This window comes from Pelophylax lessonae, assembly GCF_965119305.1.
Source record: "Pelophylax lessonae genome assembly, chromosome: 3".
Taxonomy (NCBI): domain Eukaryota; kingdom Metazoa; phylum Chordata; class Amphibia; order Anura; family Ranidae; genus Pelophylax; species Pelophylax lessonae.
The window spans coordinates 244,001,833-244,017,062 of record NC_138770.1 but is presented as its reverse complement, the minus strand read 5'-3'; the positions used below and the strand labels follow the sequence as shown (position 1 = coordinate 244,017,062).

The 15,230-nt window shown below is 42.5% G+C and overlaps 1 protein-coding gene across 1 annotated transcript in view; it reads right to left on the bottom strand.

The window, feature by feature from the left end:
• The window catches only part of GMPS (guanine monophosphate synthase), a 77,453-nt gene that overhangs the window by 19,636 nt on the left and 42,587 nt on the right, over positions 1–15,230 (bottom strand). Inside the window, exons 6-10 of the mRNA XM_082249324.1 lie at positions 13,760–13,953; positions 7,297–7,462; positions 2,766–2,917; positions 2,457–2,630; positions 1,013–1,118 (exon numbers count right to left, since the gene is read on the bottom strand). Coding sequence (XP_082105450.1) covers positions 1,013–1,118; positions 2,457–2,630; positions 2,766–2,917; positions 7,297–7,462; positions 13,760–13,953 — 792 coding nt within the window. The remainder of the gene's footprint in view (positions 1–1,012; positions 1,119–2,456; positions 2,631–2,765; positions 2,918–7,296; positions 7,463–13,759; positions 13,954–15,230) is intronic.

The window sequence follows — 15,230 nt, the reverse complement described above, 5'->3', positions numbered from 1 at the left end:
AAAGAATGTACTCTAATAAAGATGTACATTTAAAATAAAAGCACAGTCTATTAATCCAATACAAATATACAAAATGACCTTCTTGGATTACAAAACAAGAGTGAGGAAAAAAAATTTCAGCACGGCATTTCTGGAACATTGCCATGCGGGTAAAAAAAAATCTGCCACTACGACCCCATTGGACATCCTTTGTAAGAACTCTATTAAAAGGAGAATGGCCAAAGCTTTTTTTGGCCCTACTTCTCCTATGGATCACAGGAGAGCAGTTATTTCTGCACTCCTGTGACCCATTTTTAGCCAGTCCAGGCTGGTGATGGATACCAACTTTACAGCGCCTTGATCAGCAGCTGGCTCAACCTCCACTGAGAAACTGAGCCAGCTGCTCCCTCCCCTACAGAGCACAGCACTCCAGTGACCACTGAAGGGGCAGAGCAGAGAGCAGCTGACAGTCACAGTTCTATGCTCAGAGCAGAGGGGAGAACTGAGTGATCTATGGTGTTTGATCGCTCAGTTTTCAGTGCAGCAGGTGACAGACACAGCATCGGATCGATGCTACAGCCACCTAGATGAGGTTTTTTTGTACGTATACCCCATACTTCTCATTTAACTCCAAAGCTTGTATAGGATTTCTCAAGATGCTCAGGCTTACCCCTACCATATAAAGATTTATATGCTAAAGAAACTGTCTTCAAACCAAATTGGCCCTTGGAGCGTGCCTGGACGCACACCTCCAGTAAGCGCAATGACTGACAACTCCTTTATAGCATAGGCTAATGTGAAAGAGCTGCACAATATGGTGGCAGTATATGAACATGGAAAACAACAAGGTGGTCATTCTAGGTCAAATTATCCCTACTGTTCTTCAAAATAGTTAATGCATAATCAGGTGAAGGAAAGATTTTGGAAGAGGTTTGGTAATAAGAAAATGCTTAACCACTACTATATAAAAAGCTAAAATGTGTGTTACAAATATGCAATAAATACAACAAAAACTGAGAACAAAGACACATACCTGGGAAGGGATGTCGACTGACCAGTTCTTCAGGTAGCCCAAGCTCTCGTCCTAAGATTCTAACTTCATCCTTGTGAAAATCTTTTAAGGGTTCTATTACTTTACCCTAAAGGGAAAAACATGTAGCTTTAATGATCAGGATATGTCATAATGAGTACATCTGACAGTCAAGAGTGCTTCTTATCATACCCCTTTTGCTAGGTACACACGGGCCTAAAATCTTTCGAAAAGTTACTGACGGACATTCAGTCTGTGTACGACCTCACAATCGGCCTTTGTCAAATAAGCATACTGGAAAATCAGCAGCCAATCAACATCCGATCAGCGCTTTCAGCCAATGGTTGTGTGCGCTGACTGGTGTGTTCTGGCGAGAAAGGGGGGGGAGGTCCCCTTGTCAGAACACAATAGCACGCTGGGTTAAACGGAAAGCATTAGACAGCCAATTCTCTGAGAATGCTTAAATTGTTGTAGACCTTGGTGATAAACTGCATAATTGCTTCATTCTCAGGGTTTATCTGATATAGTTTTAAAAATTGGTCAGTGAAAGAACAAACTATATCTGGCCATAGATGCTTTCTTAATCAGTTGATTCTTAATCAGCCGGGCGATAAATAACTAAAACAAACACACACAAAAACATGAACGGATTCGCTTATCCATACATTTGTGGTGGATGAAGGAACCCTCCCTGCTGCACTATTGTATTCTGACAGCAGGGACTCCACCACTGTCAGAATACACACGTTCCATGAAAAATTTCTGACATTCCCCATTCAGAGCAGCTGTTAGATTGACTTCTCTCTAGAAGGAATGGCCATAGATTAATTGAAATTAAGACAGTCCCAACTGAACTGGCCGAAATAAGATACATCTATGGCCAGCTTAATGGAATTATTTGCTTTTGTTGTTACAGCTCACCAGTATGTCGCTGCAGAATAGAAATCCACATGACAGTAGTTTCAACACATCTATCAAAAGTATAAACATGTGCTGATAGCAAATCTCTTCTAAGGGCCCTTTCACACTTGGAGTCCGTCAGGCGAACTCCGTTTTTTTCAGCGGGGGATTGATCCGGAGGCGGATGAGAGCTGTGTCTCCGTACTGTGTGCGGAGACACATGCTGTCAGGTCCACATGCATCTCTATGGGGTAATCGGATGTGAACAGACCGTCTGTCCGTTCTCATCCGATCCGATCGACGGATGGAAAATAGTGTTTCCATCCGTCCAGATTTGACGGATCGGATGTCAGCGGACATGTCTTGGCTGACATCCGATGCCCCATAGAGATGCATGGGGTGACCGTTCAGATCCAACAAAAAAAAACTGACAAGCGGATCTGAACGGTCCGCATGTGTGAAAGGGGCCTTACACAAGCCCTCAAAAAATATCATTTCTTCTACAACCTAAATGAGATGTTTTGCAAAACAAATAAGCCAACATTACCTCTTCCCTCAGTTTTCTTATAAGTTCTGTATCATTGTGATGGGTTTTTATAACTTCCGCTTTAACACTGGCAATAAGAGATGCACTTTCTATCAGATCAGGTCGTAATGTGCCTTGTGCAAGAAAGACCTCCTGAGGATTAAGATTCAATTCACCTATCACCTCATTGGCAATCTGGAAAAGAATAAACTGGTAAGGAATGTGTAAACACTTGCAGACAAACCTTCCACTAGCCAACACAAACTCATCACCCGAAAAGCTCATCCACTCAGCACCTGTGCAGTCTATCAATACTCACTACCAAAATACCTTCACAAAGGTGTCACCAATGATTTTCCTCTTCTCCTCAGGGTTCGTTGTCATATTAAGGGTTTTGCTGATTCTTTTACGTGGTGTTCTGTCTTCATCAGATATTGGCAATGTTGTTGTACCATTATAAAAAGAATGTGCTGCATTGACAACTGTTAAAACACAAAGTCCAGAATTAACAACATTTCTAAACAGCCAATAATCTACTTACAGTGCTATGAAAAAAGTATTTGCCCCTTCCTGATTTTTTATTTTTTTTAATTTGCATATTTGTCACACTTAAATGATTCAGATCATCAAACAAATTTTAACACAAAGATAACCTGAGTAAACAAAACGCAGTTTTTAAATAATGACTTCATTTATTAAGAAAAAAAAAAAGCTGTCCAAACCTGCCTGACCCTACGTAAAAAAGTTATTGCTTTCTAAACCTCATAACTAGTTGTGCTACCCTTGGCGGCAACAATTGCAATCAAGCATTTGCGATAACTGGAAATGGAGGTTTTCACATCGCTGTGGAGGAATTTTGGCTCACTCTTCTTTGCAGAAATGTTTTAATTTAGCCACATTGGAGGGTTTGAGCAATAACAGTCTGGTTAAGGTCATGCCACAGCATCTCGATCAGACTAAGACAACCTAAATTCTTTTTTTGCTTTTTTGAGTCTTCAGAGGTGGACTTTCTGGTGTGTTTGATAATTTTACCGCTGTATAACCAAAGTGCACTTGAGCTTACGTCACAAACGGATGGCCAGACATTCTCCTTCAGGATTTTCTGGTAGAGAGCAGAATTCAAGGTTTCATCAATTATGGCAATTGTCCAGATCCTGAAGCTCCAAAGCAGCCCCAAACAAACACACTAACTCCACGTTTGACTGCTTGTATGGTGTTCTTTTAAAAAATGCTGTTCGTTTTACGCCAAATGTAAAGGGACGCAAACCTTCAAAAAAGTTTAACTTTTGTCTCATCAGTCAACAGAATATTTGCCCAAAAGACTTAGGGATAACCAAGATGTTTTTTTGGCAAATGTAAAACGAGCCTTTGTGTTCTTTTTGGTCAGCAGTGGATTTCACCTCGGAACTCTCCAATGAATACCATTTTTGCCCAGTCTCTTTCTTGATGTTGAATCATGAACACTGACCTTAACTGAGGCAAGTGAGGCCTGCAATTCTTTACATGTTGTCCTGGGTTCTTTTTTTACCTCATAGATGATGTTGTTGTACTTTTGGAGTCATTTTAGTAGGTCGGCCACTCCTGGGAAGGTTCACCATTGTTCCACATTTTCTCCATTAGTGGATAATGTCTCTCACCGTGGTTTGCTGGAGTCCCAAAGCCTTGTAACCCTTTTCAGACTGATACAGGTTTACATACATACTTTATCGGTTCTTGAAATTCATTAGATTGCAGCATGATGTGTTGCTTTTGGAGATCTTTTAGCATGCTTCACTAATGGGTAAAACTAGTATTGTGCTTCTGATGATTTCTCCATAAGAATAAACAGAACCTTAGGCCTAATGGTTAGGATTTAACTAAAGTGCCTGCACCCTGCCCCATTTACCTAAAACAGAAAAGCCTGTTAGGGTTGGATAGAGGAGTAGTTCTTCCCACATTCACATTAGTCCGATTTGACATGCCCTTTGACATGTCCAATCGGAGCCAATTGCCAGCAATGACACCATCCGTAACGATGCAACGCCAACTTTGCCGCACCGATTCCCAAAAGTAGTTTCTGCACTACTTTTGGTGCCTTCGGGGGGCGATTTCAATGAACATCTGTGCGAGAAACCGTACAGATGTCTGTGAAATCGTCCCTGAAGCCGGACTAAAAATGCTGGTTTGAAATTGTGCGAGTTCAGCTGAACAAGCACAATTTCAAACCGGCATCTGTGCGAACCTAGGCTAAATGCTGAACTCCAGGAAAGAATACATATTTACCCTTGTCTTTTTACTTATCTCTCCCCTCGCTTTCGCTAAAGACAGCCTCTTCCCTCTGGCACTCTGGCCTGTGGGTCGACCCTTGGCACCCTCACTTACAATGCAGAACTACTGGTTCTACAGTATACGTAATTAGGTCAGTGTACAACCAAAGGACTATGCACTGAAGAGGCTTAGCAGACTAATTACATGTAATGGAGGAAGCCTGTGGGAGTGACAAATTAGGCAAAAACAACTGGAACTAAAAAGGTACCCTGGACAAAAATGAGCATTTAACCTTTGCAGCGTGGGGTGGCCTAACTTCAACGGTAGTTTTAAACTTTTACCAGAGTTCAGCTTAAAAACATAACTAAGGTTTTAGGCTGCATGACAGGAGTGTGTGACCTGCTGGAGCTGGTTCACTCTGGTGCAGCCGCGGCCCGCACTGAAAAAGTGTCCTGTGTGTATTCTGGTCCATTTCAGATCTGAATTCAGGCAAAAATTCAGACCTGATTTGCACCTGAAACAGAGGACAGGGATGCATCGAACCACCTGCTGGGAGCCGTGGCCGCAGCTAGGGCAAACCCAGCCTTAAAAAAAAAAAAAAACCTTTGTTTAATATTACTGCCTACTTGCAAAAAAAAAAAAAGAAAAGAAAAGCTTTTGGTAAAGAAAGCCTTTGTTCTGTCCGTTTCCCTATCCTATATAGCCAAGACTGTGCTTAAAGCATTATTAAACCCAAAAGCCAAACTTTATATACCAGCATACAAATTCTTAGATGTGATGGTCGCATTAGTCTTCCTTTTAAGGCTTTCATTCTTTTATTTTTATCTGGTGAGCCAGCCAGTAAGCCTGTTTTTCAAAAGAACAAGCTCTCTCTTGCAGTTACAGGGATATGAGAATATTTAAAACTGTCAGGGATGCTAATAATGATCAGCTTTTATTGGTGTAAAAACTTTATCCCAAAAAGTAAAAATGGTTGCTTTAACTGCTTATATAGCATTAGCTGAAGTATGGTTTCAATTATTATTTAAAATTATTTTATTTGTGCATTTAAATCTGCTAGTACATCTAACAGTAAATAAGTGGTCCATATAGTGAACTAGGCGGTGAGTTGTTCACTTTAAGGTAATCACAGAGGACAAGGGGGCACTCTTTTCGTCTGGAGGAAAAGAGATTTCATCTCCAAATATGGAAAAGTTTCTTTACAGTAAGAGCTGTGAAAATGTGGAATAGACTACCTCAAGAGCTGGTTCTGGCCAGCTCAGTAGATTGCTTTAACCACTTGCCGACCGCTCACATTGAGCGTACTGCGGCAAAGTGGCTCGTTCCCGTCCAGCGACGTAGACCTACGTGGCTGGACTCCTACCCTTGTGGGCGGCGCTCGCTCCCGCTGTATTCAGTTACAGCGGGAGTCCGGCCAGGGGAGGAGCGGTGGTGATCACCGCCGCTCTTCCCCGATCGTCGGGGAATCGAGTGTGGAGATCTGCCCGCTTGTGTAAACACAAGCGGGCGGATCTCCTAAGTGACAGACAGGGTCAGATTGCAGGGTTCAGCATAGCTGAACCTGCGATCTGTCCCTGTGTCACTCAGTCACCTCCCCCCACACACGTCAGTAAGTACCAGGCATACATTAACCCCTTGATCACCAATAAAAATTAACCCCTTCCCTGCCAGTGTCATTTTTACAGTAACAGTGCATATTTATAGCACTAATTACTGTAGTAATGTCACTGGTACCACCAAAAGTGTCAAAAATGTCAGTGAAGGGTCCAATCTGTCTGCCGCAGTCCCAAAAAAAAAAAAAAAATGACAGAAATCTTTCCCTTTGTTAGTAAACGCAATACCTTTAGCGCAAACCAATCAAAATATGCTTATTGCGATTTTTTTTACCAAAAATATGTAGCAGAAAACAAAATTGGCCTAAAATGATAAAAAAAAATTGATTTTTACATTTTTTTGGGGGGGAATTTCATATAAAAAATGTGAACAATATTGTTATTTTTTCAAAATTGTCGCTTTTTTGTTTATAGCGCAAAAAGTAAAAATCGCACAGGTTATCAAATACCACCAAAAGAAAGCTCTGTTTCTGGGGAAAAAGGACGTAAATTTTGTTTGGGTAATGCGTTGCATGAGCGCGCAATTATCAGTTAAAGTCGCACAGTGCCGAATCGCAAAAAGTGGCCTGGGCGTAAGACCGCAAAATCCTCCGGTGGTAAAGTGGTTAAAGAAGGCCTGGATTCTTTCCTTAAAGTATACATTATAACTGGATACTAACATTTATAGGTAAACGTGATCTGATTGCCTCTCAGGGGATAAGGAAGGAATTTTTTCCCCTGCTGTAGCAAGTTGGATCATGCTTTGCTGGGGTTTTTTTGCCTTCCTCTGGATCAACTGTAGGTAAAGGATGTGTACATGGGATTTTATGATCCCCCCCCTTTTTTTATTGCTTGACCTAGATAGACTTGTGTCTTTTATCAAACAGGCTATGTAACTCTGCCTACACAAAACGCTGAAAAGAAGCACAGTAAGCGCCTACATGCTTTGAATTTGCAGCAGTGAAAGGCATTCTCAAAAGGACCATTACACTGTTCTGGAAAGGACAGCAAGCAGAACTCACCTTTGACTTGAATTCCCAGTTTCTTCAGAGCCTCTTCCACAGACTGGCTCTCCCTCTTCCGCATAAAGCCATTGTCTATGTGCACTGCAATCACTTGGTCTTTGTTTAAGGCTTTGTTTAAGAGAGCTGTGCAGACAGTAGAATCTACTCCACCACTCAATAGCACCTGCAGAGCACAGAAACAAGCAACCGATTTCACATAAAAGGGTTCCAAATACAAATTTATTCTATTCACATCAGTCAAAAAAAGTCTTAAATATGATTAACAAATGCTGAACATGAGTAAGATTGACAAAGTGTTTGAGACGAAAATTACACACAAAAAATATCAAGATCACTGAAGGCATGGGACAATCTCCCACTTTCTCCAATTGGAAAAATTAATTTAATCAAAATGAAATTCCTCGCCGGCAGACTCTGTTCTGCTCAGCGGGGATGGATCCACCGATCCCCGCTGAGCAGGTGGATGGCAGCTCCGTCTCCGCTCTGTGTGCGGAGATGGAGCGGTCAGATCCCCACTGTCCTCTACGGGGGAATCGGGTGAAAACGTACCGCCTGTCAGCACTAATCCGATCCGATGGAAAATAGGGTTTCCATCCATCCGGATTTCACGGACAGGATCGGATAGCAGCCGTTGACATCCGCTGCCCTATAGGGATGCATGGAGTATACGATCAGGTCCGCCTAAAAAAAACTGACAGGGGGATCCGATCAGATCGTTCGTGTGAAAGAACCCTAAGACACCCCCAGTTGTGGATTTCTAAAAATGTTTTCAAACAATTTTATTCCCTGCTCTCCTCCTTTCCCTGGAAACCCACTTCTCCCCGGTTTAGCAAGAAAACATTATGTAGGCCCCTGACACAGGGGGGATTAGCATGTCCTGATTTGTACTTTCCTTTTGCTAGCTAGAGGCATCATCCCGGTACTGTTTTTTAGAGCCGGCGGTCGGCTTTCTGGCAGTAATGACCGATGCGGCTCGAGAGCCGCTCTATTGTTACCCCGGCAAGCGGGAGGGGATGCCCCCTCCCGCAGCTCTGCCCAGGTTTCCCGTCCCACCGGGAGATCCGAGCAACCAGCCGGCGCATCCGCCGGCTGGATGGAGTCCCGATCAAAGCCGGAAGAGGCTTCGATCGGGTCTCCGATGACGTAACCCGGTGGCGGTGTCCATGATGTCACATCCAGGTTACTCAGCTGCTAAAGGCGGCAGTTTTAAAAAAAGTGAATGTATTCAAAAATGCAGTTTTCAGCGTTTTGAATACATGGAAGTGCAGTGGAGGGGGTCTAGGGTCTTTGAGACCCTCGATCCCTCCATAAAGAGTACCTGTCACTGCATATTGCTGTCACAAGGGATGTTTACATTGCTTGTGACAGCAATAAAAGTGATCAGAGCCAGAGCGTGAGCAATAATTAAAAAAAAAAAAAAAAAAAGCTACACTCTTACTCTAAACTGGTAGCCGTTAAAAATTTTTAAAGTGTCGCCTATGGAGATTTTTTTGACCGTAGTTTGTCGCCATTTTGCGGGTGTGCGCAATTTTAAATCGTAACATGTTGGGTATCTATCTACTCGGCGTGACATCTTTCACAATATACAAAATAATGGGCGAACTTTACTGTTTGTTTTTTTTTTAAATGCAGTGAAATGTGATTTTTTCGTAATTTTTCAAAAAAATGGCGTTTGAAAGATTGCTGCACAAATACTGCGTGACAAAAAATATTGCAATGACCGCCATGTTATTCTCCAGAGTCTTTGCTAAAAAAAATATATATATATATATATATATATATTATATATATATACACACACACACACACACACACATAATGTTTGGGGTTCTAAGTAGTTTTCTAGCAAAAAATACTGATTTTAACTTGTAAACAAAAAGTGTCAAAAATGGGCTTGGGGCTTAAGTGGTTAACTAAACCTCTTTCAGAATTATATAAGACTCTTCTGCCATCGGTTCATGTAGGCATGCAGAATCTACGGACTAGATGGCAGGCGGATGCTCTAGGTATTGATGATGAAGCTTGGGAAGACTGATGGGAGTATCCCTTCCCTCAATTGGTTGCCAGTAGAGACAAACTGATTCAATTCAAGTTGGTACACAGAATATATCCGACACCCAAAAAGTAAAAACAAAAAATGTTTCCGGGTCTTTCCTCTTAAGCCCCGTACACACGTACCGATGGTCGGCATACAAATGTTCCTCTTTTCTCCCCGGGATGTCGGTGTCTGTTGAAAAGTGCAAAGACAGCACAAGGACAGCACAAGAATTTTGTCTGCAGACTTCAGCTGACTGCAGAAGTGATGTCATGTAATGGTTAACTTTCCCTGTGTTTTTAATTTTCTGAGCATGCCCAGTCTTGCAAATCTGCGGTCTGTCGGCCGAATTGTGTACTGACAGGCGAACAATCGCCCGTTCTGGTGTCGGCATACAAAAATTTTCATGTTTGCAAGAAAGACTCTTGTCCGCGGATTGTGCGCAGACATCTGTCGGAGGCACCATACTAACACGCGTACAATCGGCAGATCCTTCGTCCACCGACGTTTGTATGCCGACGATCGGTACGTGTGTACGGGCCTTTAGTGCTGGAGATGTTCGGAGGAACATGCAGATTTCAAACATATGTTCTGGACATGTACAAAAATACAAATGTTACACAGTTCATTGCTACATTAACTACGGTGAGGGTCTCTCTCACCATAGAAGTTTGCTTACTTGGTCTGGTGACCCCTCTAGCTCCTCTTAAGGCGCTTAGAACCCCCCTTAGTTTACTCCTTTACTACACCCGCAAAGCCATTAGATTAAAGTGGAAATCTATGGAGGTTTCTACTATAGTTTTTTAGTAGTGAATGCGGTACTACCATTATTATAAAGCCACATACCTCTCCCGTGGCTGCCCTAATACATTTTCCAAAATCTGGGATACCTGGCTTGAATCCCCCTAGACAGTTTCTGCCTAAGATATTTAGCCCTCTTGAAAAAAAGTATTTGTCGACTGATGCTCTATGGAGGTACTGTAACCCAACTATGCATCCAGTAGCTCGAAGTTGCATATAATCCTAACTAATGAGAGGAACGGTACCATAAATTACTCTCCTTCATAACCCCGTTTTTGGAGCTGAGCAGCTGTTTTGTTAGACTATGTTATGGAATTATATGTTTATCTTTTTTTATTGTTGATGTGTTTATTTTGAGCTGGGTATGCCCAAGGCTCTGCTGTGAAGTTTTTATTTTTTGCAAAACTAAAAAATATATATACAGTATCTCACAAAAAGTGAGTACCACGCCTCACATTTTTGTAAATATTTTATTATACCTTTTCATGTGACAACACTGAAGAAATGACACTTTGCTGCAATTATTAGTGAGTGTACAGCTTGTATAACAGTGTAAAGTTCCTGTCCCCTCAAAATAACTCAACACACAGCCATTAATGTCTAAACTGTTGGCAACAAAAGTGAGTACACCCCTAAGTGAAAATGTCCAAATTGGGCCAAAAGTGTCAATATTGTGTGTGGCCACCATTATTTTCCAGCATTGCCTTAAGCCTTTTGGGCATATTGCCACTGGAGTCCTCTTCCACTCCTCCATGACAACATCATGGAGCCGATGGATGTTCGAGACCTTGCGCTCCTCCACCTTCCATTTGAGGATGCCCCACAGATGCTCAATAGGGTTTAGGTCTGGAGACATGCTTGGCCAGTCCATCACCTTTACCCTCAGCTTCTTTAGTAAGGCAGTGGTCGTCTTGGAGGTGTGTTTCGGGTTGTTATGTTTGGAATACTGCCCTGTGGCCTGGTCTCCGAAGGGAGGGGATCATGCTCTGCTTCAGTATGTCACAGTACATGTTGGCATTCATGGTTCCCTAAACAAACTGTAGCTCCCCAGTGCCGGCAGCACTAATGCAGCCCCAGACCATGACACTCCCACCACCATGCTTGACTATAGGCAAGACACACTTGTCTTTGTACTCCTCACCTGGTTGCTGCCACACACGCTTGACACCATCTGAACCACATAAGTTTATCTTGGTCTTATCAGACCACAGGACATGGTTCCAGTAATCCATGTCCTTCGTCTGCTTGTCCTCAGCAAACTGTTTGTGGGCTTTCTTGTGCATCTTCTTTAGAAGAGGCTTCCTTCTGGGACGACAGCCACGCAAACCAATTTGATGCAGTGTGCGGCGTATGGTCTGAGCACTGATAAGCTGACCCCCCAATCCTTCAACCTCTGCAGCAATGCTGGCAGCACTCATATGTCTATTTCCCAAAGACAACCTCTGGATATGACGCTGAGCATGTGCACACAACTACTTTGGTTGACCATGGCGAGACCTGTTCTGAGTGGAACCTGTCCTGTGTGGAACCCTCTTTATGGTCTTGGCCACCGTGCTGCAGCTCAGTTTCAGGGTCTTGGCAAACTTCTTATAGCCTAGACCAGTGATAGCGAACCTTGGCACCCCAGATGTTTTGGAACTACATTTCCTATGGTGCTCATGCACTCTGCAGTGTAGTTGAGCATCATGGGAAATGTAGTTCCAAAACATCTCTGGGGTGCCAAGGTTCGCCATCACTGGCCTAGACCATCTTTATGTAGAGGAACAATTTTTTTTTTCAGATCCTCAGAGTTCTTTGCCATGAGGTGCCATGTTGAACTTCCAGTGACCAGCATGAGTGAGAGCGATACCACCAAAATTAACACACCTGCTCCCCATTCACACCTGAGACCTTGTAACACTAATGAGTCACATGACACTGGGGAGAGAAAATAGCTAATTGGGCCCAATTTGGACATTTTCACTTCGGGGCGTACTCAGTTTTGTTGTTAGCAGTTTAGACATTAATGACTGTGTGTTGAGTTATTTTGAGGGCTCATCAAATTTACACTGTTATACAAGCTGTACACTCACTATTTTACATTGTAGAAAAAGGTTATTTCTTCAGTGTTGTCACATGAAAAGAGATTTTAAAATATTTACAAAAATGTGAGGGGTGTACTCACTTTTGTGAGATACTGTATATATCAAGCTCTTGACAGCCAACATGGATGAAATGCCTTAACTAATTTGTGTTCCAATTTTGTATGGTAAGAGGTATTATTGTTTTTAGGTAAACATGTAAAAGATTTGCTTAAGGCCCCTTCACACTTGTGCAACCTAAATATTGCGCGATTTTGCCGCAATCTATTGCAGCGACTTGAAGCAATATCTATGGACCTCAAAATGCATTAAAGTCAGATCAAAAGTAGTGGAGGCCTGGAGGGATGACGTTTTAGTCACACAGATTTGAATCATGGGGTACGACTTGTCATGCGCCTTTGCAGTTCCAAGTTGCATGACATGACAAGTCACAAAAGTGTGAAAGGGACTTTAGAGATCTCCAGGCCATTCATACAGCCGAAGCCCGCGTACTCAGAGAGAAGATCGGGTGAAGATGGAAGCACCTACAGTGGGGACAGCGTGCCTCTGGAGGGTACCAGAAATTTTTACACAGGTTACCTCAAACAGATTGTGTGTTTTTGGTTTGTTTTCTGAAAGCACACAAAGTTATGCATGCTGCATCTTTGCTGCGCTTTAAGAAAATGCATCTAAAGTGTGCAATCTAAAAAAGCCCATGGGAAAGTGCAGGTAACACGCACTAAACCCACAATTACACTGCACTTCCCCCTGCGCTGCGGCCAAATTGTAGCGCAGCAGTTTGAAACTATCCATAAGCTGCTGGCCACAATAAAAGTACTACAGGAATGTGCAACCAACTTACAAATCACTCAGGATCTCCCCAGTTAAAGAATATATCGCCAGCACACCAAGAATCTTTGATATAGCATCCAGTTTTATTGAAGCGATCACATCACAGCATAAAGTTACGATGTTCCAGAGACACGCAAGACCCCTTCTTCAGACAAGTTAAAGAGTAAGTTCACCTTTACAGAAAATCTGTAAAGTGAACTTACACTGGACCCTCTCCCCATCCCCCCAGTCCTGCTATACAGGAATTCTGCAATCACCCACCGTAAGACATCGGGTTGTCGTTTAACCAGTTTGAGGGTTTGAAATCCCCGCGGCATACTCTCCTATACGTACCTCTCAGCATGTACAGATAATTTAATTGGTAGGTGCCGTCACATGGACAGTGCTGACCAATTAGAACCCACTTAGCCTGTCCTGTCAGCGCTGGAGAACACAAGAGAAAGCCGCGGGGACTTTATATCCCTGGACCGGTATAGCGGGACCTGGAGGATGGTCCAGTGTAAGTTCACCTTACAAATTTTCTGTAAAGGATAACTTACACTTTAGGCTCACTTAAGTTATAAGGTCCCAATAGCAGCAATCACTGAGATTTGCAGCCAACAGATCAGTGACATACAATGATCCCACATCTCCATTTTTTTTTTTTAAAGCAACTGTTGACCACTATGAGAAAATATAACTCGTGGCCTATATATGAGCCTAGAATACTTACCAAAACTTTTGATGATCCCACTTTCTCCTTAATTTCTCGTATACATTCAATCTCTCGGTTCTGTACAGTATAGGTCCCACTACATCCGGCAACATCATACAAGAAGTTTTTCAACATCACTTTACCATTCTCTGTGAGACCAACCTCAGGATGGAACTGAACGCCATAAAGCTTTTTGGACTCATTAGCAATGCCTTTGCAGAATAAATGACATGTTTTAAAATTAATCACAGAATTTATCACAACAGATATAACATTTCAATTACTCTTTTACACATTTGCCACCGTAGAGCAAATAATACAACAGAAATTAGAACTCAAGCATCAGATAGGTTACTGATCAAATAATCATATCCTTAAAACCTGTATTTTTATTATTCCCTTGTAGCATTGTGTTTAGTAATAGGTTTCATGCTGGCCCTGCACAGTCAGATTTTGTTTCAGATTTATCTATCAAACGTAAAAACTTTACTGGCAACTATGTGATGTGAGGGTCTACCTGTCTAAATAAAATGTAAACTTATAAATCTTTTGCTCCTGCCCAGCTATACAACCTTTCTGGACCCAGGCTAAGGACCTAGCTCAACAATTCACTGATTACCCACTTCCCGATGACCAAGCTTTTCTCTTGCACCTGTCTACCATACCCACAAAGATGTATTTAAAATCTATTCTAGGACATCTGATAAACCTTGCCAAATCATGTATCCTGCCCTTGGAAAAGCTCCACTTCTCCATCCATTAAACTATGGAAATGCAACAAAGCAAATCTAGAGGATGGAGAATGTGATTCTATTAGCCAAAAAGTAAGTACAGGCTTTACTATTTGGAGGAGACTCAGAGCAAAAATTGGTCCCACTCTTGTCCTGCCAGTGTGCCCCCCCCCCCTTCACATCCCTACCCTCCCCAATTTATCCCATTGATCTTCCCTTTTCTGCATGATATTGATATACTAGGTTATACTCTTATCACACCACCACTATTTGGTATATATTTTGCCATTGCCTGTTTACCTTGTATACTGAAATCCTTAAGTATGGTCAAAGCTCTTTTGGCTATACTTCTCCTGTAGGTCACAGGACTGTACTTTGTTCTGCACTTTTGTGACCCAGATTTAGACAACAGTGGCTAAGGTCCACTGTTGACTGACATCACCAAGCCGGTCCAGGCTCTTCATGGATCCCAACAATGTCAGGTTAATCCCAGATTCCTGGCTCAGCCTCTAAACAAGCCGCTTGGAGACAGCCAGGTGCTCTCGACCCCTCCACAGCACAGCATTCCGGTGAGCGCTAGAGGAGCACAGCAGAGAGCCGGTGACTAACATTCACCTCTCTATGCTCATAGTGGACCAGAGAACTGAGCGGTCAGTGGCCTTCCATTAGTCAGTTCTCAATGTAGAGCTGGTGGGAGACAGAACAATGGTCGGAACGAGTGAGAAATCCTGCACTTCTCTATCTATCCATATCTATCT